At 36.7% G+C, this 25,443-nt stretch overlaps 1 protein-coding gene across 1 annotated transcript; it reads left to right on the top strand.

Annotated features, from left to right (window-relative positions):
* Positions 1-164: 164 nt before the first annotated feature.
* On the top strand, positions 165-14,375 carry LOC5565940 (protein cereblon homolog). The gene is made up of 5 exons (XM_001650269.2): positions 165-524; positions 8,599-8,958; positions 12,621-13,310; positions 13,373-13,591; positions 13,741-14,375. Exons 1-5 carry the CDS (start codon positions 300-302, stop codon positions 14,179-14,181), a joined length of 1,935 nt encoding a protein of 644 aa, XP_001650319.2. The 5' UTR covers positions 165-299; the 3' UTR covers positions 14,182-14,375.
* Positions 14,376-25,443: the final 11,068 nt, after the last annotated feature.

Raw genomic sequence — 25,443 nt, 5'->3', positions numbered from 1 at the left:
GCGTGACGTCACAGTGCAGTGGAGTATTGGCTCATGCCACCCCCCTGACTGAATGATACGTTTTTATCCGGGAATCTAGCGGGCTTCTCAAGTTTATTCATTCCCACCTTCCATCTTGTTCAAGGACCTTGGTACAATTTTTGAATTTCTTCGAATTCTTGGCAGCACTGTAGTCTGTAATCAAAACAAAGGATGTCAACATTTCGATCGACGTAGAAAAAAGCAAAACACATCGAGATCGGAGTAAAATTTTCACGCAAAATAATCCCATTTTTCTGGAGGATCATCTTCATCTGAAAATGGAAAACGATGACCCCGTGGAAGACCGTCCGGGGGAAGCTCCGAATCAGGCTGCTCCTTTTGAGGCACTTTTGAACATACTACGATACAACCCAGCTCCTGGCTCTCCGGCTGCCCAACAGGAAGGAGGGGATATTAGTGATGGGGCCGAAAATGATATCGACGAGGAAACCATAGCGTGGGACGACAGCCCCGAAATAGCAGCTCTGGATGCGAGTTTTGATGTAAGTGTGTTAAATGATTCTGTTCTGTATTTCGCCGAAAACCGTTCCTTAGAATTCTTATACCCGAGTCTTAGTCCATTGAATGTACAGGGCTGGTAGCGCGTCACTTTTTAGTGACGTCGCTTTTTTCGACCTGAACTCTAAAAGCTCAGGCGAATGGTTACTAAAGTCACTATTTTCGTGGTCTATTGATAAAAAAAACGGGATGGGTTGCTTCCCAAATTCCAATGGATAAACAATATTGTTTCATAGACATCTGCTAATTTAAGGACAATGCTCTGTTTAATTTGGAAGGATCAAAAGGTAGGGATTCGTGAGTAACTTTCTGAAAAGTTTCTGATAAATATTCCCAAGGGTTTTGTCGGTTTTCTTTGAAAATGTTTAGTACGAAAACATGCACTAAATTCTAGAAAAAGAATCATTGTTTTTGGCATGTATGGATACTGAATCTAGAGAGTGATACTGTAATATCCAATATTTGGTTAACAAAATTTATATAATTCAACACTATTCTATACAAAATAGAGATATACCATCCTTTCGGAATGATCTCAAAATGTATACATGTAAAATGTCCAATTTTTATACAATTTAGTGATACATCCAGCTTTTTGTCAAATTTTTAAGAAGGGCGAATCATAACTTATGTCTAGTGAACACTAGGCTAGGCACCGCGAATGACATAAAGTCGTTTGTCGTAATGTCATGTTACACGTTTACGAGCCAATAAGCTTGTAAATTCACCAAAACAAATAGATATTCATCATCATTTCGCATATTAAATTAATAAATCTTTTTTTACGTCATTATAAAAAATGTACAAGTGTTCTTGTATTATTAACGATATATGTTAAATGTTCCGTAGGGAGCTCATATTGGAATTATTAATTAATTATAGCACAATTACAGTGAAACCCCAATCATGGTAATGCCTGGTGCACTGATGGTACCGAATAGATGAAATATTATTATTCGGCCGAATAATGCCTTAATATTCAGCCAAATAAAATCTCAATATTCGGCAGAATAACACCGTAATCGTTTAATTGTAATTGCTCAATCCACACCCTGGCAGACAATTATCCGCCCATCTAGACACGGGCTGGGTGAGGACCTACCAAGCCTCCCTCGTTAACATGTCCTATACCCTTTAGCACACCAGGATCTTCCACAAGCAGGCGCCGGAATTAAAGCGGTCCCACAAGCTTCAGATACATTAAATAGATATAGTCCCTCTGGCACTAAACCGAATAGCGCCCTCCGCTTTACCACTAGTACTGCCTCCCCACACGCCAAGCACAATATCGAAAGTAGCGCGATGTATAGCAAATACAGTACACCACCTCCGACACTATGCCAAATGTACAGGAAAGACAGCACCAGTAAGAAAGCGGAAGGCGCACCACTCGGTTCAGTGCCAGAGGGACTAAAAGTATAACGAAGAAGAAATGAAAAGATAGTAGAGTTGGTTCGGTTGTTTGATTGCTGAAACGAAAAAAACAGAAACAAAGTGTTAATATTAAAACGGGGTTTTATAATTGATAAATGTATCGATAGTTTCTCATCTGTTGCGTTTCCTTATCGTAGCGCTGTCGATTTTTTCCATCTCCAGGGTGTTCGTCTCCGCTCGAGCAATGAGGACCATGATGAAATGAGAATATAAAAATGTGAGCATTAGTGTTGACCTACTAATAGATTAATTTAAACTGCTTTTCATGTGCTTTCAAGTCCCTAAGTAACTTGTAAACTCCTACTCAATTATGTTTTGTTGGCCTACACGTTTTATTTAGAAAACTATTTGGATCCGAGATTTTAGGTGCAGATTGAGCATGTTTAATAAAACAAGCATCCTGTTTTCAGTTAAAGAATGTTTAAGAAGTTGATGATTCTGTTATTTATACCAGCTGTATACAAGAATTCACTATTAATGTAATATATGGATATTGAATAAGTTTCAACGCGCGATTATAATACTTCAGTTTTCGTGCTGTTGTATTGGTGTATGTAGTGGGAAACCAATCAGTTTGGTGATTCCAACGGTAACAAATAGCACGACGAAAGGAAAGTTGATAATCTATCATCATTATGATTTCAGTCCTAATTTCATGATCCGTTCAATAAATTCCGCGTATGATTCGGCAATTTTAACAATTTATACATGTGTATTGGAAGAAAACAGACTACGAGCATTTATTACCTTGCAACACATTCCTAAGTGATCAGATATTTATCATTTTCTATAGCCTAATTTAATAATACCTACATTGGGTTGTAACAAAAATTTGCTCTTGGGATGTTGATTTGCCTCCTAATTATAGTTTCGACAATAGTCACATGCTTACTATCCCATATGACAGTGTTGATGATTCTATTGTCTATCGCTCATCAGTTTCGCGCTACCCGGCAGGGACTTGGTCCTGTGTACCCAATACTTTGCTGTGTCTTAACTTCGCGCAATACATTCTGTAGATGTGTGATACAGTTTGCGAATATTATGATTTATCACTTCATTCAGATGGAAAATTCTGTTATGATACCATATTCACATATCAGATAACTCCCACCTGGAACGATGTAATACATCGGAGACATGTAGATTCAGATGTATGTATACGATCTATGCCTAGTTCGGCTCTGATCGACAGGCAATCAGTGTATTCAGTTTTTCAACTAGCTTGAAGCGATGAACGTTTTAAGACAAGCTCTCCACTATATCTGATAGCAATCACCGGTCGTCGATAGACATTTCGGTTCTTTTCTGCTAAAGAAAGATCCAATTGTATGCCAAAGACTATGGCTCATGCTTTTCAATACAACTGGAAAAACAAGAACTACACCCAGCACCAAATAGTACGTAACTATGAGGCGGACCGGAAGGTTTGATGAGCAATCCCCACCAATAACACCGTAATCGTTCAATTTCCCAAAAACTACATTTTGAATCCTGAACTGAAACAAAGAAAAAAACATATTTGTTAAAGTAGGAAAAGCTTCTACGGTGAAGAATTAAGCGATTATGAATGGGAATGAATGATCGTCTTCTTGAGGTTTTCATACCGATTACAGAAAATACAAAAGTCGAAAGTTCTGAGGATTCTGTTTTTCTGAAGTTAGGGGGCTGTATCCTATTGCTGGCACCTTTTATCTACTTCATGTTTTTTTTTTTTCAAGAAATTGGGTTAATACCACCTTAATACGACGCTTGATTTCTCATCCGAGTCCTGGAAGTGCTTCATAGAAATTGTACCAAATAGACCGCATAGGGTGCAGAACCACTTGGGCACTTCCATGATTCACTTTGGCATGGGGGGTTTTTCTCGGCCGAATTGTCTGAAACTATGCACTGAGAAGCGCATAAGTACGACTCATATTGTGGCCAAATATGAGGTCTGTAGCTTTCAAAAAACCCCACTGCCGAAGTGAATAAAAAGTGCCAAGAATAGGATCCGGCTCCCTACCACAGATCAACATAATAAATGAAGAACGTGAGTAGGTGCCACGAAAAATATTGAAAGAATGTAAGACCCTGATAATTGAAAGCATAAAACCCAAATGCATAAAACAAGCCAAGCGGTACCTTACAGCTCGAAAAAATGAGTGAAAGGCTGATTTGCACAGAATTGCTTGTGTACTGAACAGCACCGTAGTCGCTCTAATGCCATAGAACGGAGAAATTCTCACATTTTCAAACATTTGGCATCAAACGCTTTAGATGTATCATCATTTGAATAAATTAGAATTTTTTTAACTTTTGCATCGTGTGAAGCATAATATGTTATTACAATTCAGTGCCTTTTGTTATTATTAGGTCACTATTCGGCCTATTTGGCCGATCAACAGTAACAATCGGCAGACCGAATATTCGACAAACTCAAAATAGTGGTACTCGGGGCGGTTTGGCCGACGGGGTGGAATGAGCACCCCTTGAAAACTGCATAATTTCATGAAATTTCATATGAAATAACATGCAATTCCAAAGCTGAAATGAAACAATAGGCATGTTATAAGTCAGTGTTCAAAACTCAAAGAAAAAGAAATACCTAAATGATGTTAAAAAAAACTGCCCATATTGCCCGGATTGGGTCTTTTAAATTTCATCATTTCAGAATGATGATGTTTGACTGTAAAAATGTTTTAAACTACTAATTGAACTTTAACACTTCACTTTTTGCAAAAAATAAAATACTAGTTAGGCGAGCAAATACCTTTAAACTCTAATATGTGTTGCTTATCTTGACAGATATGCCTATTTCGTCTGCGACTTACAGACTTCTTCAGTGTCGAGTGCTCGACTACTACTGCTCGCCTTACTAGTGATTTTAGTATTTGACTTTTTGCAAAAAGTGAAGTGTTAAAGTTCAATTAGTAGTTTTAAACATACTCTAATAATCCCTCCCCTAAATTTAATAAAAAAGTGTAGTGTTAGAATGTTTTTGAAGAAATATATCTTCTTGTACAGAGTGTTCATAAATAATAATAACTTTCAAGTGTAGTGACAAAATAATTGAATTTTTAAATTATATGAGATTATGTTTAATCAAAAATGGGGTGCTCATATCACCCCATCAGTAAAAAAACGACTCGAAAAATATTTTTTTTTTAAATCAATCATTTATCCGTAAACTTTATAAAACAAAGGAAATCATGCGTATCTGTTGTGATCTTTTGTATTTCATCGATGTTCATCTGCTAATCAAAGATCCTCGTTTGTCTTACGCCGATGACCTAAAAATGTTCCTACAGATCCGCTCTACAACCGACTGCCACTTTTTGCAACAACAGATTGACGCTTTCGCTAACTGGTGCTCTATTAATAGGATTGTAGTTAACCCAGTCAAATGTTCAGTTATAACGTTCTCACGACTGAAGCAGCCGACCCTGTTCGCCTACAGTCTGTATGGGACGATTATCGATCGCATTAACCACGTGAAAGATCTGGGTGTCATCATGGACTCACAATTTTCTTTCAGGCAGCATGTGGATTTATCTTCAGGTTCGCCAAAAATTTCACGGACATCAACTGCCTAAAATCGCTTTATTGCTCTCTCGTTCGTTCCACTCTGGAATATTGTTCTGCAGTCTGGTGTCCAGCATACAGCAACGGCGCCGAGCGAATCGAGTCGGTTCAACGCCGCTTTCTACGTTTTGCGCTTCGCAAACTACCGTAGACGAATCCGTTTCGCCTACCTAGTTACGAGAGCAGATGCCAACTAATAGATCTCGAGCTACTCCGCACGCGAAGAGACACAATCAGAGCTTTGACGATCGCCGATACGTTTCAGGGACGAATAAACTGCGCGTCAATCCTGGAACAAATCGACTTGAATGCTCGACCACGACTGCTCCGCAATAAATTCGCTCCTAAGGCTTCCTCTCCGACGGACGAACTACAGTACTAACGGTGGGATCAACGGATTATTAAAACTTTTCAACCGAGTCGCATAAATCTTCTACCTTCATCTCACTCGTGAGTTCTTACGTCAAAGATTTTCATCTTTTCTTGCTGGACGAAACAACTGACAACGACTTTGAATGTGCTTTAGATTAAGTTTTAGCTCTTGACTTCCATATGTGTTATTTGTAGATTTGACCTTTCTTGTCTCGATTTGTATGTTTGTAACTACCAACATCATTGGGGCCTCACTTTGCCTGTTGATGTAACAAATAAATAAAAAAATGAAAAAATAAAAATAAAATCTAGTGTATTCATCTAAAAATGGTTGGAAATCATGCAAACATTCGAAAAATTCATAATATTTTCAGCACTTTTATCGACTTTTCCTTAAGGTGACCAAACTGCCCCACTTTCCCCTAATCGAGATATTCAGCCCAAATATTCGGTATCTCTAATGATTATATATTAATGAGATAAGACTGAAAAAAGGGTTCATGATTATATTGTTCAAAATTGTGCAAATAAACATCAATGCTGACCTTCTCTTGTACTTGAGAACAACTTTTGAGAAATCATGTTTCAAATAAATAATACCCTTCGTGCTTCTGGGACTTTGTCAAGCAACGGAAATCCAACAACCGCATTCCTTCCTCGGTCAGTTTCAACGGAGTGACATCTCGTTCGAATGTGGAAGCAGCCAATTGTTTTGCCTCATTTTTTGAAGGCGTTTTTAGCAGAGCCTCACCCGTCCAACGTAATAACCACTTTGCCCAGATAACGTCTCACGACATACATTTTCCACGCTTCGAGTTTTCTCAAGACGCGGTACGAAAGGTTCTAGAAGGACTGGACACCTCGAAGGGACCTGGCACGGATGACATACCTCCAGTGTTACTAAAGAATTGCGCCAATACACTTGCATTGCCCATTGCTGCTGTGTTCAATCGTTCGCTCCGAGATGGAATTTTTCCAAATGCATGGAAACTGGCGGCAATTGTACCGATCCACAAATCCGGGAATCTCAACTGTGTCTCCAACTATCGTGGTGTATCTATCCTGTGCAGTCTTAGCAAGGTGTTCGAAAAAATGGTTCACGAAGTCCTGTATAGTGCTGCTGCTCCGTATATCTCAATTAGTCAGCATGGCTTTATGAAGAACAGATCAACGACAACAAACCTGATGTGCTATGTGTCAGAAATATCCCGAGGCATGGAAACCAAAAACCAAGTCGACGCAGTTTATGTGGATTTTGCGAAAGCTTTCGACACAGTACCGCACAATCTGATCATCGATAAAATGAAGCATCTAGGTTTCCCCGACTGGTTTACAAAGTGGCTGTACTCATACCTCTCTGGACGTAGCGCTTTTGTAAAAGTGAACTCGATTAGATCAAGATACTTTAGCATTCCATCCGGAGTACCGCAAGGTAGCGTATTTGGACCACTTATTTTCATTATCTACATTAATGACCTGAGCGAACTGATCTCTTGCTCCAAACTATCCTTTGCCGACGACCTAAAATTTTTCCGAACAATAGCTTCTCCAGCTGACTGTTTCGATATTCAAGCTGATATTAATCTGTTGTTAGTTTGGTGTGGTGACAATGGCATGCGTGTCAATGAGAAGAAATGTAAGGTTATATCTTACACTCGCCGCAGTAACGTGATTCACCATGAATATTGTATGGGTCCAAATCCACTCGAACGAGTAAACTCGATATGTGATTTGGGGGTCACTATTGACTCGAAGCTCCGGTTCAATGAACACATCAACATCATAGCTGCCAAGGCATTCACGGTGTTGGGCTTTATACGTCGGCATGCATCTGGATTTAACGATGTGTACTGCCTGAAGACGCTGTTCTGTTCACTAGCTCGCAGCATTTTAGAGTATGCCGCACCAGTTTGGCCGCCTTATTATGCAACGTATACATTGATCATCGAGCGTGTCCAGAAACATTTTTTGAGATTTGCTCTGCGACAATTACCATGGAATGATCCTCTAAATCTGCCCTGCTACCCTGATCGTTGCAAACTGATCAACCTAGAAACTCTCTCAGCCCGTCGTACCAAATTGCAAAGACTATTTATCTTTGACCTTATAACCGGTAACGTAGATAGTCCGGAACTTATCCAGCTGATTCCGTGGAACACACCACCTCGACGCTTCCGAAATACATCGATGTTTGCTGTCCCTTTCCACAGAACGAACTATGGTTCAAATAATTCTTTAAACTCGTGTTTAAGGTCATTTAACGATGTAAGCAACGCATTTGATTTTAACCTCTCGAAAGATATGTTTAAACTTAGAATAAGAAGTATAGAATAATATAGTTGTTAAGAAATCAGTCTGTACGACAATGTCGAAGATGGTGAATAAATAAATAAATAAATAAATAAATAAATAATATTGTTTTAAACTTTGAGGTAAGTACCTATATAGCTTTCTGGGAAATAGTTCATTCTAGAGAACGGTTTTCGGGACAATGGTTTTCTGAGGATTGTTTAGAATCAAAGCAGAGTGTCCGGAATATGAATCAAAACGGTATAAACATAGCTGAGGAACGGTGCATACCGGGGAATGAGATTCCGGAGAACTATAAATTCTGGGGAATGTTATATAATACCGTGTTAAATGTTCCGCAAGCTTGATAATGGGGACTTGTATTTCATTCCGCAGGATGTACGCGCTTGGGGCGATGAAAGCTCGCCTGAGCAAGACGCAGTCCCTTGGGCCGAGGAAGGGGACGCATACCCAGATGTGATGAACCAGGAAGCATTAGTTCCCTGGGGCGAAGAAGATCATGCCAACCCCGAAGAAGCAGCAAATCAGGATGCGGATTCCGATGTGAGTATTGTTGACGGTGGTGTGGAATCTTCATCGGAGAACGGAATGGACGGACGTTCGAGCAATTCCTCGGAGAATGGACTGGACGATTCCGATGCGGATCGATTGTTCGATGATTACATTCAGAATCGTGAGCAACAGCAGTCATCGGATGCGGAGATTTACAACACAGAACTTCCAACGGAGCATGCGGTAAGGACAATTGGGATAATTCTGGGTTTCAGGGCTGGTAGCAGGTCGCTTTTGTCTCTCTTTATGCAAGTCTCTATTTTTAATATGAGGTCTCTATTTCAATCAAAATAGTCTCTGAAATAACCTTTTCCCTACGTTTGCTAGCAGTAAATCGTGATGCAAAATTCTAGAGGCCTCCGAAACTCTTGCGTGACTTTTCCTCAGGTGTTTCTGGAATTTCTTCTGAGATTCCCCGAAGAAAAGCTCTAGGAATTCCACCTATGATTTTTTCTGAGATTTCTTCTGGAATATTTTCAGGGATCCGTTCTCGTAAATGGCCTAATTATATACGCGTAACGCTCTGTCCAAAATACTTCGATCACCCTACAAGGAATTCCTTCAGAAAGTTTTGCAGGATATTATCCACAGATTTTATTGATATAATAATATCTATCAATATGAAATAGGTACTATATTTCTCTAAGATACCAATAATGATCTTATAAAATCCTCCAAGACTTCCACAAAAGTCCAAAAGTTCTTTAAGAGTTTCTTCGAGGAGTTCAACGAGGGTTACTTTAGAATTTACAGCCCAGACAGCCAAAATGTGCGCATAACGAAACCACCTTTTGCGTTATGCGAGGCTTACATGTGCAAAACATTACGTATAAGATGTCGCGAAAAGTACAATAGTGGATATATGTGCATATATTATGTATGAATATCCAACCAACCAAAAGTTCAGATAGAAGGGCATGTTTTGCCTTAAGCAGCTCACTGTTTAAGTAATTCGTTTAGCATAAAGTTCATTCAAGTTGCTAAGAATGATGTGCACCATAAAGTAGAGAAAAAGTTCGACACGAACTCGTTCTGAACTTTCTAGTTGTTGATAAGTACATGGGTTACTTTTTCGAGAATCAAGTCCTGTTGATATCCGTTATGTTCTCTTAATCAGCGATAGTTTCATTGGAACTCAAAATCTACTTGAAGTGACCTTTGGAGTTCACTGCTTAAGTAAAATCAGAACTTTTTTTGCTTGGGTAATGTCATACAATGCGAGTGTATAAATTTTCTACCGAACTAATCTGTAATCTTATGCGATTTAACTTATGATAACCAATGTTGATTTGACAGCTGCTACGGATTGATTCGACTTACTTTGTACTGAACTCAGAAAAAGAGCGTTTTTCAGAAGAAGAAAAGCGCTCAGAAGAAGCTTAGAAGAAAAGCGAGGAAACTAATCAATCTTGGTTTGATGTAATTTGTATGAATAAACGAGTTACTACGTCAACTTGTATGTGACTTCTGTTTGTCTGGGAGGAGCCTAATCAGAGGTTACTTAAAGACTTTCTTTAGAAATACCTCCCTGATTGTTTTTTTTTTCAAATTCTATACAATGATCCATTCCTGGCAGAATGCCTGGAAAAGTAATGAGTCATTTTCTTGGGAAATTAGCGAAGAATTTTTGAAGTAATTTCTGAGAGCATAGTTGGATAAATTTCTGGTTAAAATCTTGATTCTGATCGACAGGTTTGGAGAAAATCCTGATATATCCCTGAATTCATCTTTTCAGAAAATATTGGTTGAAATCTTGAAGATGTTCTAAGCAGAAATCTTGGTTCTAACCCTAGGGAAATGAACAAATTCCTTGAGAAATTCCTTTTCTGAGAAAATCTTTGAAAAAATCTCTGAGGTAATTTCTGAGGTTATCGATAGAAAAATGTTCAATTTTTGAAAGTATCTAAAATGAAATTCTTCAAAGTAATCTCTGAAGAAAACTGGTCTCTTTTTTCAGGGAAAAGTTGTCTAAAGTTCTTATTTTCATAAAACTGTGGGATTAGTAGGTCTCTTTTTACGGACATGATCACTACACAGATGACCCGATTCCGTCAGCCCCTTTTTGCAAAGACTTTCTTATTGTCACGGTTTCATTATCGAATTTACTCCAAATTTATTACAATCCTGTTGAACTTACTCTGAATGCAATTAACATATGATAGAAATATGATTGGAAATTTGCTTACATTTTGAAGGGGAGTCGAAAGAAGTTCAGGAAAGAGGGCTGACAAAATCGGGTCATCTGTGTATTTTAATTCATATTTCTAAAAAGTATATATTTTCAATGAAAGAACGCTAAAGTCTTTTTTAAACCAAAATGGTCTCTAAAGCCGAAAGTGGCCTTCATTAACCCTGTAGCAAAATTCGAGACGAGACTACAAATCAAATCCATGCTGAAGGTGTCTCGGTTCGATTCCCTGTTGGTCTAGAATCTTTTCGTAATGGAATCTCTTCGACTTCCCTGGGGATAGAGTATTATCGTTCATGCCTGTATATTGTGGAATCGAATGGCAAGTTTAGCAAAGATAAGCTCTCAATCAATAAGTGTGGACGTGCTCTTAGAACTAGAACATAGAACTAAGCTAAGAAGCAGGCTTGTAGAGAAAAAGTTAACTAGGAACACAAGACTTAAAATGCTACAAAACTACTCCCAGAGATTCTTACGCGACTGTTCTACAGGTTCTTCAAGAATTTCTTCGCAGATTCCTCGAGTGTTTCTCAGGATATTTGTTTTGGGATACTTTCAGGATATTCATCTTAGAAATTTCTCTAGAAACTTTGCGCTACAGCAATTTGTCATTACTCAAACGCTACTATCTCCAGTAATTTCGAAAGGATTACTCTGAAAATTTTCCCAGATACTAATCCTGGATTCATCCTACAGATTTTTACAGTAATTCTTCCGTCGGTTTGTAAAGTTCTTGTTACTTTAAGAGATCTTGTGCTTCAACAAAACATCTACAAAGGTTCATGTCGCAGTTTTTGAAGAAATTTGTTTAGGGATTTTTTCATGAAAAACTAATAGAATTCCTCCAACTCCAGAAGCTTCTACGTCAATTTCTAGAGTTATTTTTTCCAGATCATTCCTACAAAAATTGCTTCAGGGATACCACGTATTGAAGGAATTCCTTCAGAAAATCTTGTACGATTTTATCCAGGATATTCTATTGATTTTTTTCAATCATTTTCTTAGCAATTTATCTAGAGAATCCTCCAAGACTTCCTCAAGAACCCAGTAGTTCTTTTTTAGATGTTTGCAGTAGTTCATAAGGAATCTTTATAGAAGTTTCGTCCGAGATTACTTTTAAAGATCCATTGCCCTGTCGTTTTTTTTTTTCAATTTCTCTAATCTTTTTCAACTTTTGTTCTCCAGGCATCTAAGGATAAATTCGTTGCGAGCTTCCTTCGAAAATTTCTCAATGAATTTCTGGAGGAATCTTTGTAGTTATTTAAAAACAATCCTGGTTGATCTTGAAGAAAACCTAGACCAAATTATTGTAGGAAATCTTAGAAAAATCGATGGAATAATGACTGAATGGTTTGCATGTCTTAGGACTCCTTGTGAAATTTCTGGGTCTTTGTAAAAACTCCTGATGAAATTACTGGTGGAATATTATTTTATGATTGTTCATAGAATAAATTCAGATTGAAATCTTTATCTTGAACGAACATTTTGGACGAATTCCTTAGGAAGTCTCTATATTTAGGGCAAATTTGGGCGAATACCTGAACTGATTGCAAATTATAAAGTAATACCTACGACTCAAGTTTCTATTTTCAAAACACAAAGTAGCAACCAGTCCTTACGGTTTATTCATTATTTAAGTTTCAATTTCATTTTTCAGTATCTCGGGAAGTTGGAACGAGTCGAAGGTGTTGACTATTTGGAACCGGGCAAAACTTATTGTCTTCCGGTCTACAGCCACCATTCGATTGTGTTTCCGGGCGAGGTTGTACCGATGATTCTCAATGCTGCATCTCTGAACTACGAAGACCAATCCGATGGCGTAAAGTTCGGACTGTTGTTCAGGACAACATTCCCGAACAACTACATCTACGGAGTCACCTGCCAGGTGTTCGAAAGAGGCGAAAGGGATCTGAACGGTTCGATCATACTTAAAACAATAGCCCAGCAAAGGTTCCACGTCGTAGGTCAAATGCCCAACATAAGGGCGGAAGTGAAAATTCTGCCAGAGATAATACTGCCGGATCCGTTGCTAAGTAGCTGTTCGAATCCGATGAAACGCCACGCATTCAGCAACAACAAAAAGTACTCGCACCGTTTCAAGTCCTTCGTATCGCACGCAATGACGTGGCCAAAGTTCGTCTACGACTACTACAGCACCGAGGATGTTCTCACAAAGGTAGAACGGTATCTGGCGTTCCTGAAGATAACCAGCGTACCGAGCGACCCGGTCAAACTGTCCTTCTGGCTGGCCCGGAACATTTCCATTGATGAACGGGATCGCAAACTGATCTACCAGGCTGATGCCGTGATTAGCCGAATGTTGATCATCAGCAAATCGCTTGATCATGTATGGTTTTCTAGAAACTATGAATGTGTGTATTTAGAATAATTCCAATCATCCCTTTACAGATGTGTTACTTTCTGTGCAAACGGTGCGACAATGAAATCGGTAGCTTCAACGACATATTTGCCATGAACAAGCAAGGAGTGCAAACGAGCTACTGCAACCCGTCCGGATACGTGCACGACACGCTGACCATTTACAAGACGAAGGAAAACTCGACCTTCACCGTGGATCGGCCGTCGACGGAGTACAGCTGGTTTCCCGGGTACTCGTGGCAGATAACGGTGAGTAAAAATTATCACGATTATCTATGGGCTGAATAACAAGGTATAAAGTTTTACATTTAAAATCAGGTAACATTAGCGTCTGCGGCTAAACAAAACTACTATTGTTTCGCTCTGATTGCTAATTCGTTTCTTGTTTCCATATACAGCTCTGTTCCAACTGTCGGCAACACCTGGGCTGGAAGTTCGTGGCCACCAAGAACAACTACCTGCCGAAAAGTTTCTACGGCCTGTCGGGTAACAGTATCAAGGTAAAATCGGTCACCGAAGCGAGCACTTCCAGCCGGGACGGCGACGATGTTGAAACCGACGAGGGCGGCGATGCCCAAGAGGCGGACCAACTGCAGCAACGGCTACGACGGATACAGCGGATGGAAATAGGAGAAGTGCTATTCAATATCGACGACGACGACGATGACGACGAAAACTATCGCAATAATGAAGACTTGTATCAGGTGATCAATTTCAGTCCCGAAATCGCCAATGCTGCCGTGCAAGCCGACGCACCACTCATGGTGGAAGGAATCGCCGACGAGGAAGCGGGAGAGGACGAGGAGGATGAGGATCGATTTCAGGATGCGAGGGAGTAAGATGTTCGCAACCGACTCGTGGTCGACCGATTGGATTGGGGATGAGAAACGTGCTTTTTGTTTTTCTATGCGAGCTTGTGTCGTCTTTTCAACTGATTGAAATTTAAAGTTATTGGTTGTTCTATGAAGCTGTATTCGTACCGTGATGTTTGTTTAAATAAATGATTAGTGATAATGCTAATTAGTAAATAGTAGTTATGGTGGGTATATCAACCTTACTCATCCGATAGCATTGACAGGCACAGGGCTGTTACAGCTGGCGCGTTATCCATTTAATTCGGCGCGCATTCAATTTTAGTTAAAATAGTTTATGTGATCAATAGTCAATTTCACAATTTTTAAGCACGTTGTGATTCATTATGTTAGTCAAATTACATTAGATTTTATGGTCGATTCAATTTTCGATATGTTGGAAAATATGTCTTTTCTACTAGGGAACTTGCTCAACTTTTTTGTATTCAGGATAGCGACATAATAGGGTAATGGATGTATTTTGTCCAACCGCTTCAAGGTGAACCCTCTCGGAACCCAAATATAGCCGTAACAATGTCCAACTTGTGCCTCCACTAACAATTAAAAAAAACAGCAAAACATAGTAATCTAATAAGCTCTATCTTCGAATATTAACTCTCGAATATTAATTATCAGCAAAGCAATAAATTGTACATTTGTTTTATGTTAATGCTTCTGAGAGCTTTGCGCCTTTGACATTTTGGTACAACTTTGAAGTTGGATCCCAAGTTGTTTCGCTTAGGTATATCGTCGTATAGTATTTACCGAAAAATCTGCGTTACATAAATAATTATTGATTTTACTTATATTACTGTTGAATATCAAATGACTAAATGGGCAAAGAAGGGTCGTGGACCCAAGTGACTTATTAGGTACACCTTTATCAACGTTCAACGCTCGGTCATCATCGAAACACAGAGAAACAGACGTAACACTTAGAACAAATCGCGATAAAAATCATAGTCGCGAAAACATGTACGCCCAATACAAAAACCACTGTAGTTGGCCGATTGACCAACAGGTGGCGGTAGTGTACAAACGTCAAACACGAACAAAAACGACGCGAGCGCTGCGGGTGGTCGATTGACAACCTACCTATATTCGAATCGATCGTTAAAAAGTTGGTCGATGGACAGCGATGAGAGTGTGACGTCTGTTTATCTGTGATCGAAATTTCAATAGCAGTTTATCTGTTCAAAACTGATTTTTTCTCGACGACAATGTGTTCACTGTGTTTCGGTTTGAGAATAGAATACAGTGCACACATTTTCATGTGAACTTTCATGAACTTGAACGAAAAAACTGCTTTTGAAAATTCCCAAATTGATAATGGATCATGCCCCCTTAAGCAGTGTTTTGACATTCTGGACTCAATTGAACGCGATCATAGGCGCCAATTTTTGGGGACGCACTTGTGACCTCTCAGTAATTTTCCAGAGGAGCGAAGTTTCTATTTTATTTTTTATTTATTTTTTGTTCAGTATGTGATTACACGTCTTATTGAATTCTTTAAGGGAGCAGGATCCGATCCGATCCGATTTCAGATTTATTGTGCCAAAATCTTGCAAGTGCTTTTCGAAGAATCAAAGATTGTCTTTCAAATGCCGGTTTTATTTAAAATTTTGGTCGATTTTTTGCCCTGGGCTTGGGATTATATTTTCCAGGGAGCGATGAGTTTTGATAATTGATCAATCGCATTTACTTGAAATAATAGAGCAAAAAGCCGTTCCATAATTAGGTAATTTTTAGTGATCTCCTATGGTGTTCTAGTACTATAAAATTCTTCACTCACTGGGAATCCGGGCCTTGATAATTGGGTTAATTCTGCGAGTGGCGTGAGGTGACAATTGTCGGTGTCGTATAACGAAGTGATAATAAGGCAATCCATGAGACAGCTGCGATCAGCTGGTTTTTTTTGTTTACCATGTGCTTTTGACGTTTCGCGATCGGAGTGACTTTCGATTACAAAGGAAAATGTTAAGCTCCGATAACACTCGCATGATTTGTTTACTCTTTCATTTCGGTTGCATTCACACTTTTAGTTGTCAGTCCTATCACGAAAAGTCCTCATGGATAGCCTTATTGTCACCTCACGCCACTCGTAGAATAAACTCAAATATCAATAGTAATAAAAACATAAAATAATACCTAATACTTAAGTACAATGTAGCTTCACTGTAGTAATAAATGAAATAAACTCAATTCTCTATACTTGACAAGGTTTTGAAGATAATCAATGGGTGAAAGAACTACCTATTAGAAAAGCCACATCAGATTAGCGTTTACATATACATATGTTGGTCATGGGGTCATGGCGAGCATTCGGTGTGTATGTCTATGACACTAGAAGACCACGCGGACAATTTCGAATCAAATTATTTTTATACTTCGGTCTTACGATCCGAAAGGCTCAGCTATGCTGTAAAGTCATTTTTTTGAAGCTATTCATTACTACTGTTCAATTGTTTATTATTCTAACAAAACTACATAATTAAATCATTACTAATCAATGTTCCTATATTCTCTCTTTCTCACCTTCTTATCTGTTGCATAATTATGATCATTAGGGGAAGACGGGGTAAAACCGCCCGCCTAAGCAATTACACGGTGTCCATCCATCCGGGAAAAGCGGGAAAAACCCGGAAATTCCAAATGACCGGGAATAATACGGGAAATACCCGGGAAATTGTAGAACACACCGGGAAAAGCACTAAGGGCGAAACTAGAAAATTTCGTAAGGGGAACATGACTGCTTAACAATTTGTATCATAACTGACGTAATGGTCTTTTGTGAGTTGATAGTCAGTTTTTTTTAGCAAAATCCTGTAAAAACATTGGTTTTCAGGAGATATCTGGGAAAAAAGTTCTCACAATTTTAATCGGTTTCTTGTTAGATCTATTGTGAATTTCGGGTTCTCAATATCTAGCAGATTCATAAAAAAATGTATGGGATATAACTGGATCCATGAAAATGTTTCTATAATAGTTATTTATGCAACAAGTTGCTAAATGATGATTTTTTCAGAACGAGTCGTACATTTATCCAACGAAGCTCGCCGAGTTGGATAAATACGACGAGTGCTGAAAAAATCGAGTTTTGCAACGAGTTGCATACAACAATTTTTGCAATAACGAAAAATGCCGTTAAAGTTGGATTTTTGGGGATATTTAGTAGAAGCATTAACCTAAGAATGCTAATGTCGCTACTGTTCGTGTTACCAACATCTAGGGAGTCGATGACCCTTTGCGTATTATGGACCCCCTACAGAAAAACATAAAATTAACACTCAAAGCCACCTTATTCCTATGAAAATCCACCGGGGGAACTTCGATTGCATTCTTAGTCAGCAGTTTCATGCAAAATATTTGGTTTGAGGCGCATAAATACAGATATTTGAACAGTTTTGTAAATGAAACCACACAAGAGGGTCCATAATACGCATTCCCAGGTGGGTCCATAATAGGCACGTCGGCAGCGAGCCGGATTACATGGGAATCAAATGGAGGGTCCATAATACGCAACGTCAAATTTGTAAACAATCCTATTATGGACCCCGGGAGGGTCCATAATAGGCATTCGGACAACAGTTTTCCAAATGTATATTTCTCTGGGAAAATCGTATGATTTTGTATGTTGCATGGGTGTACTGTGAAGTAAAGACATTAAACTTGTTATTGGACTCCACAAAACGTATATCCGCCTGATATATAATTGCGGAAAGGCGTCGAGAATGAATTTCAGCTACTAAGGGGTCCATTACTAGCATTGACACCCTAGTTTGCCACGCGCTGACGGCTTGAGTACCGGTCCTCAAAGTGTCAAATAAATTTTAAAATCATCCACTACAACATGGCATCGAACAAACAATGAAAAGATACAGTTGGAGGTGATAATAAACTCATTCAGTTTTGTGAGAACAGCGCCATTAGCGTTCTACCACCTACTACTAATATTTCTATTGGAAATTTCAAGAAAATCTACAATTGCCTGCATGCTTTGTAACAACTCAGTATTTCTCAATCAGGTAGGCTGTGGAATGACTGTCACAAATTTTCACACTTTCATTGCTGATTCTACTTTCAAAGACAGACCAGGTCACGGCATAAAAATTAACAAGGCAGGCTCTTTACTGATATAAATATCAAGTTTCATTGTAAACATGTGACGTCACTCCTATCGTACCATATACCTTTCGGACCACTAGATCATTTCTTTCGCAAATTTGTTCGAGGCGGATAGGAATGACGTCGCAAAGTAGCTGTCAGTTTTCGGAATATATCACCTTCTTGGGGACGGACCTGGTGTAGTGGTTAGAACACACGCCTCTCACGCCGAGGACCTGGGATCGAATCCCATCCCCGAGATGGTCACTAAAAAAAATTCAGTGACGACTTCCTTCGGAAGGGAAGTAAAGCCGTTGGTCCCGAGATGAACTAGCCCAGGGCTAAAAATCTCGTTAATAAAGATAGAAAAAAAAAATCACCCTAATATAGTACACCGTGGACCAGGTAAGGACGCCCCGCTTAGAATTATTGACCATATTGTATATGTTGAATTGCCTACACATAAATATACAAGAACAGCTCCATAACGCTCCCGTCCTTTTTTAATAATGAACTCATAAATTTTACTAACTCCTCTACTTCCGCAAGGCTCAGAATTTCGGTCAACCAGCTTCTGATTTTAGGATCGGAATCCAATTCAATTCGGTTCGTCAAATGGATGTAGAATCAACTTAAGTTTTGATTCTAAATCCATTTGACGAACCGAATTGAATCGGATTCGGATCCTAGAATCAGATGCTGGTTTGAGAAAATTACAGCATTTCAATAAATGATGTATGAAAGTGATCCGACGCCGATTCGGTAACTTCCAAAACAGTACTGAAAAGTGCTACTTTCCGATACTGTTATTAGTGCTGAAAAGTAACACTTTTCAGCACTGTTTGTATCGATAGGAAAAGTAGCCTGTTATGTGGGTCATTCCCTTGATAAAAAGTAAGCCGATATGCAATCGAATTGCAAAAAGGTATTTAAAGATTTCTGGCAAGGGTCTTGGTATGATGCTTGATGAGTTTCCATTAAGATTCATGGCATATTCTTGATAATATCTTTGCAAGAATTCTAACGGAAATCGAGACGTATAATTAGCGGATTCCATGAGGGTTAAGTTTAGTGAATTCTCTAGAAGATTTTATTTTTCATAGAATTCTTAAAAAAATCCTAGCAGTTGGTAAAAACTGAATTGTTTTTCTTTTTGTGGAATTTCTTATGAGATCTGAGTGGTTTCTTACTGAAATCCTGGGCTTTCCTGGGTTTTATAAGGGATTCCTAATTGGTGGATTCCTACACGCAGAGAAAAAACACCTTTTTGTTTCAAAAATAAAAATTATTGAAATATTTTTTAAAAATTATAATTTATTTTGTTGATTTAATATTTGCAATTTTATTGTCCCAATAAATTTAATTGTTGTTTTTACACCAAACTGATGGGAACACAAGTTGCTTAGATTAAAAAAAAAAATATTATTGATTGTGGACATAATCTGTTTTGATTTCAAAAAATATGTTTTTTGATTTCAAAAAACCCTAATATTGACACACATACATATTTATTATATGAGAGTGCGTGTGTTTTTACGCTAGTTTGTACGTACAGCTTGTCAGACGCCATTTATATGATCATAAACAAAACTCAAAATGAATTCAACAGAAGAAGTACTCGTTTTGGAAGTTGAGGAAGATAGTGACGCGCTGGTGGATTTATTGCTGAGTTTCGGACTCTCTGAGGAAATCATCAATCGTTTTCTGGGTAAGAAATTGCTTCGTTTATCTAGTATACGAAGTTTGACCCATCGTTCGATTTTTTTTCTCTAGAAAATCTCTCGAAACTCTGCAAATCCTGGAACGGAAGGAAATAGAAAAGTTGATGCTGCCGCCATTTCTTGCTGAACGGACGAAATCATTATTATTTTTGAACTGGATTGCATACTGAAAGACAAAAGCAACAATTTAATACTAGTCTGTAGTAGCATCATGTGTTGTAGATTTGACGAGAATTTGCAATCTTATGAGGTTTATAAAACACAAGTACCCAAATTGATCTCAAATATTGATTGTTACGAAACACACACCATCAGCGTAAATGATAAATTATATTTCAGATTTAGTAATTTCAATGTAACGGATAAGGTTATTGAATCATTATTTGTAAACCAGATGTAAATAAAATGGAGCGAAAATTGTATTTTTATTTGTAATTATTTTAAATAAAATAGAAAATAACAACCTAAATAAAAAATAAAAAATAAAATGGATCAAAAATTATATATTTAAAAACAAAAATAAGTTTTTTTGTTTTTAAAAATACTTTTTTTGATTCAAAAAATATAAATTTCAAAAGCAACACAGATATTTTTCGGTTCAACATAAGGTTTTGTATTATCAAATACATTTATTATTAATTCAAAAAAATAATTTTTTGATTTGCGTTCACGGCTGATACTAGAAACAAAAATATATTTTTTTAAAACAACAAAGTTTTGTTGTTGAATTCAAAAAAATATATTATTAGCCGGGAAATGACAATTTTTTTTGTTGATTTCAATACAGAATATTATTGATTTTAAAATTTATTCCTCTGCGTGCATCAATTCACTTTTCACAAAAACACTTGAAGAAAATATTTGGCACAGTAAAAATAACCTTTCAATTCTTACAGTGCTTTCATTCGAAAGGGTGAAGGATGCCGTACATAAAAATCAGAAGTGACATTAATAAATACATTAAAAAAAATGGTGAATTATTTCTACAAAACGGCAAAGTTCGACATGAACTATAGCTTATTTCTGAGTCATGGCAAAACTTTAAAATGATACCATGTGTTAAAAAAAATTAATGGCTTGCTTGCTAAAAAAATTACGTAAATCCAAACAACCATCTTAGCAGGAATCCATCAACGGTTTTTCGAAGAATGTAGACCTCGTCATTTATTATCCCCTCTACCGGCAGCTTAATTTTTTCACCAAAACAATATTGAAATCGCGATAACTTTTTTGTTTCTTGATATTTTTGCACCATTTTTTCACAATTCTAAAAAAACTCTTCTATTTTTGGATTCTGTGTTGGTATTAATCATTGATCATATGGTTTTAAAGATATTCCGGTATTCCGTGGGAGACCGACATTTCCCATTCAAAATTTTTTTGGCCGCTATTTTATTTTTAGTCAATTTATCAAAAAAATAAAAATAAAATGCGGACTATACAATGTCAGGTAATAAGGATCTTCTCTGAGAAAAAATCATTCAAATCGGCTGAATTATCTCCGAGAAACCCAAAAATTACAATATGATGTTTTTGAAGTTTTCAAGATCTTGGCACGGCCGTAGTGGCAACAAAAACAGAAAAGCTCATTACTCAAAAACGGTTGCACAGATTTATTTTATTTTTCATAATAGACTCGTCAAGTTTAGTTTCGAAAAGTGAATAACCGAACATGAGAAAAAATTGTAGCTTGAGATATTCCCCCCAAGGAATTTTAAAATACCTCCGGATACCAATGATCAAAACCGAAAACCAAAAAAGAAGAGTTTTCTGAGAACTTGTGAAAAAAATGTGCAAAAAAGTTATAGCGATTTGAATATTTCTTTAATGTAAAACATTGAGGCTGCTGGTGAAGTGGTTAATTCATCAATTATTTCGTCATGTATTTATACTGGATCTCACAAGCAATTCGTTATGAAAAACAGTAAGAAATCGGTAAATCTACAGAAAATCAAAAGAAATCTCGTCAGGGACCTTAAAAGGACTGTGGATTAATTAAGCTAGTAATCCAAACAAGGCATCATCAAAAATCAGTATAAGCGTCTCTACACGCAGAGGAATAAATTTTAAAATCAATAATATTCTGTATTGAAATCAACAAAAAAAATTGTCATTTCCCGGCTAATAATATATTTTTTTGAATTCAACAACAAAACTTTGTTGTTTTAAAAAAATATATTTTTGTTTCTAGTATCAGCCGTGAACGCAAATCAAAAAATTATTTTTTTGAATTAATAATAAATGTATTTGATAATACAAAACCTTATGTTGAACCGAAAAATATCTGTGTTGCTTTTGAAATTTATATTTTTTGAATCAAAAAAAGTATTTTTAAAAACAAAAAAAAAACTTATTTTTGTTTTTAAATATATAATTTTTGATCCATTTTATTTTTTATTTTTTATTTAGGTTGTTATTTTCTATTTTATTTAAAATAATTACAAATAAAAATACAATTTTCGCTCCATTTTATTTACATCTGGTTTACAAATAATGATTCAATAACCTTATCCGTTACATTGAAATTACTAAATCTGAAATATAATTTATCATTTACGCTGATGGTGTGTGTTTCGTAACAATCAATATTTGAGATCAATTTGGGTACTTGTGTTTTATAAACCTCATAAGATTGCAAATTCTCGTCAAATCTACAACACATGATGCTACTACAGACTAGTATTAAATTGTTGCTTTTGTCTTTCAGTATGCAATCCAGTTCAAAAATAATAATGATTTCGTCCGTTCAGCAAGAAATGGCGGCAGCATCAACTTTTCTATTTCCTTCCGTTCCAGGATTTGCAGAGTTTCGAGAGATTTTCTAGAGAAAAAAAATCGAACGATGGGTCAAACTTCGTATACTAGATAAACGAAGCAATTTCTTACCCAGAAAACGATTGATGATTTCCTCAGAGAGTCCGAAACTCAGCAATAAATCCACCAGCGCGTCACTATCTTCCTCAACTTCCAAAACGAGTACTTCTTCTGTTGAATTCATTTTGAGTTTTGTTTATAATCATATAAATGGCGTCTGACAAGCTGTACGTACAAACTAGCGTAAAAACACACGCACTCTCATATAATAAATATGTATGTGTGTCAATATTAGGGTTTTTTGAAATCAAAAAACATGTTTTTTGAAATCAAAACAGATTATGTCCACAATCAATAATTTTTTTTTTTTTAATCTAAGCAACTTGTGTTCCCATCAGTTTGGTGTAAAAACAACAATTAAATTTATTGGGACAATAAAATTGCAAATATTAAATCAACAAAATAAATTGTAATTTTTAAAAAATATTTCAATAATTTTTATTTTTGAAACAAAAAGGTGTTTTTTCTCTGCGTGTGGTTTCTAAAAAATCAAAGACCTGGTACAAGTTAACATCAACAATTTTCTGTAAAGTTGGCTAAAAATCTTCTTGGTCTAGATTTTTCAATAAACTGTATATCTGTTTGTCCAAAACTGTTTGTAAAATGAAGCTGTTTTCAAACCACAGCTTTTTGAGGACTTCTAAATAATTTTTGGTCCTCCAAAATTTTACCAGTTTGTTTAAAAAAATGGAGAGTTGCAAATGTTTTGATTACTTCTATAAACTCAATATCATCCAATAGCAAGCATCTGGAGAATTCGAAAAACCCTTCTAAAAGACATAGGTTTAAATAATCATCTACTCTATTTGTTACAATATTTATGAAACTGTAGTTAACATGCTCTTATAGGTTATATTTCAGAACTTATTAATATTTTCCATTATTCGACAATCTATATACTGGACAATCTACATATTTACCAATGCAGTGGTGTCTGATTTTATCGAACTGCATAAAGTTTTTTGAAGGTGAAAACAAAAATATTATGCATTCGAATGCCTCGAAATCCGTATTTTGAAAACAAGTATCACCACTTTCTACACAATCGTCTGAGATATATGATGTCACAAAAACCATGATGTCATCCGGTTTTGAATTTTTAGGCATCCGGGGAAAATCCGGGAATTTTAAAACTGATTTTGAATGGACACCCTGCAATTAAATTCATATGTCAAAATCAAAAATTAATAAATTCTTTTTCGACGCAGCATGTCGTTTTTTGAAGCCTTAGGCATGGTCAAAAAATATCACAGGTGTTGTATTTGTAAACAAATATTTATTTCTTGACGCTTGAAAAACTGATGTCTTATCACGATTATTTTAAGCGACGGGGTAAAACCGCCCACCCACGGGGTAAAAGCGACCATCACGATTTTCGTACACAAATTTGCGATATAATATATCAGTTCCCTATGATTCTAAAAAGTAAAAAGTTTTATGAATTCTACATTGATTAACGGGGATAATGAAACATTTTTAGGGTTGATTATTTAAAAAATACTTTGATATATACTTATTTTCACCTTGAGACACCCATATTTTGGAAAAATATGCGGAATTTACTTGTATTTACAACAAAATTGATTTTTATTTTACTTGATTAGTAATGTAAGACGTAGTTACAACTTTTAAAATGGTTTGACATTTTATTTGGTATAAATTAGGGGTGGCGGTCTTACCCCGTCAACAGTGGTCGCTTTTACCCCGCTTGCGCAATTTTAACAACTATGGCCTCATTTCAAAGCTAAATATTTACAATTCATATTTCACTTCACTGAAGCATATTTCACATTTCTATTGATGCATGGACGGGTAATTTGTTATGTTTTTACAAAAATATCGCTTCCGAAATGCTTAAGTGAGCATCTGTTAAATTTAGATCAAATTCAATATCGACGAGCAAAAACTTTATTTTCGATATTTGTTATGAAAAATTTGATGTACATATCATCCCAAATGGTTCGGAATGTCAAAAATCTTGTGTTTATGGAAAGTGCTTGGTGAACTTTTTAGAAAACCGCCATTTTCATGCCAAACTGAAGGTGGTCCGTCTTACCCCGGCGGGCGCTCTTACCCCGTCTTCCCCTACTATTATAATGCATGAGCATGTACAATAAGAATAATTTCAGGATTGTAAGCAGTAAATGGATACCTGGATAGAATAGCTTCGAAAAGGGCGCTCAAAATAGTATAATTCTGGTCAGGGAAGTATTATCATCAAGGGTAAGTAAATCTTCTTCATTATTAACTTATAGATCACACAAACAAATTAGCATTGTCAATCAGTGAACTGAATTATAATTGTATATCTGTACATGATAAAAACAGATAAAGATCGATTGAATTGCGTTATTTATAGTAATGTTCAATCAGTATCGAAAGGTCCAGTTCATTTGAAACATTGTGTATTCAAGCGCTTCCAGTAAAAACTCATTTTTCGTAAGGAAATCGAGTGTGAGGGGTGGCCCGGGCCACGAACAATAAAAAGATTTTATTAATTCAAATAGAAATATTATAATATCAAAAAATAACAGAACATTTTTTTAAAAAG

This window comes from Aedes aegypti, chromosome 1, assembly GCF_002204515.2.
Source record: "Aedes aegypti strain LVP_AGWG chromosome 1, AaegL5.0 Primary Assembly, whole genome shotgun sequence".
NCBI lineage: Eukaryota > Metazoa > Arthropoda > Insecta > Diptera > Culicidae > Aedes > Aedes aegypti.
Note: the sequence above shows the minus strand (reverse complement) of the source record. Positions and strands in the feature narration are given on the sequence as shown.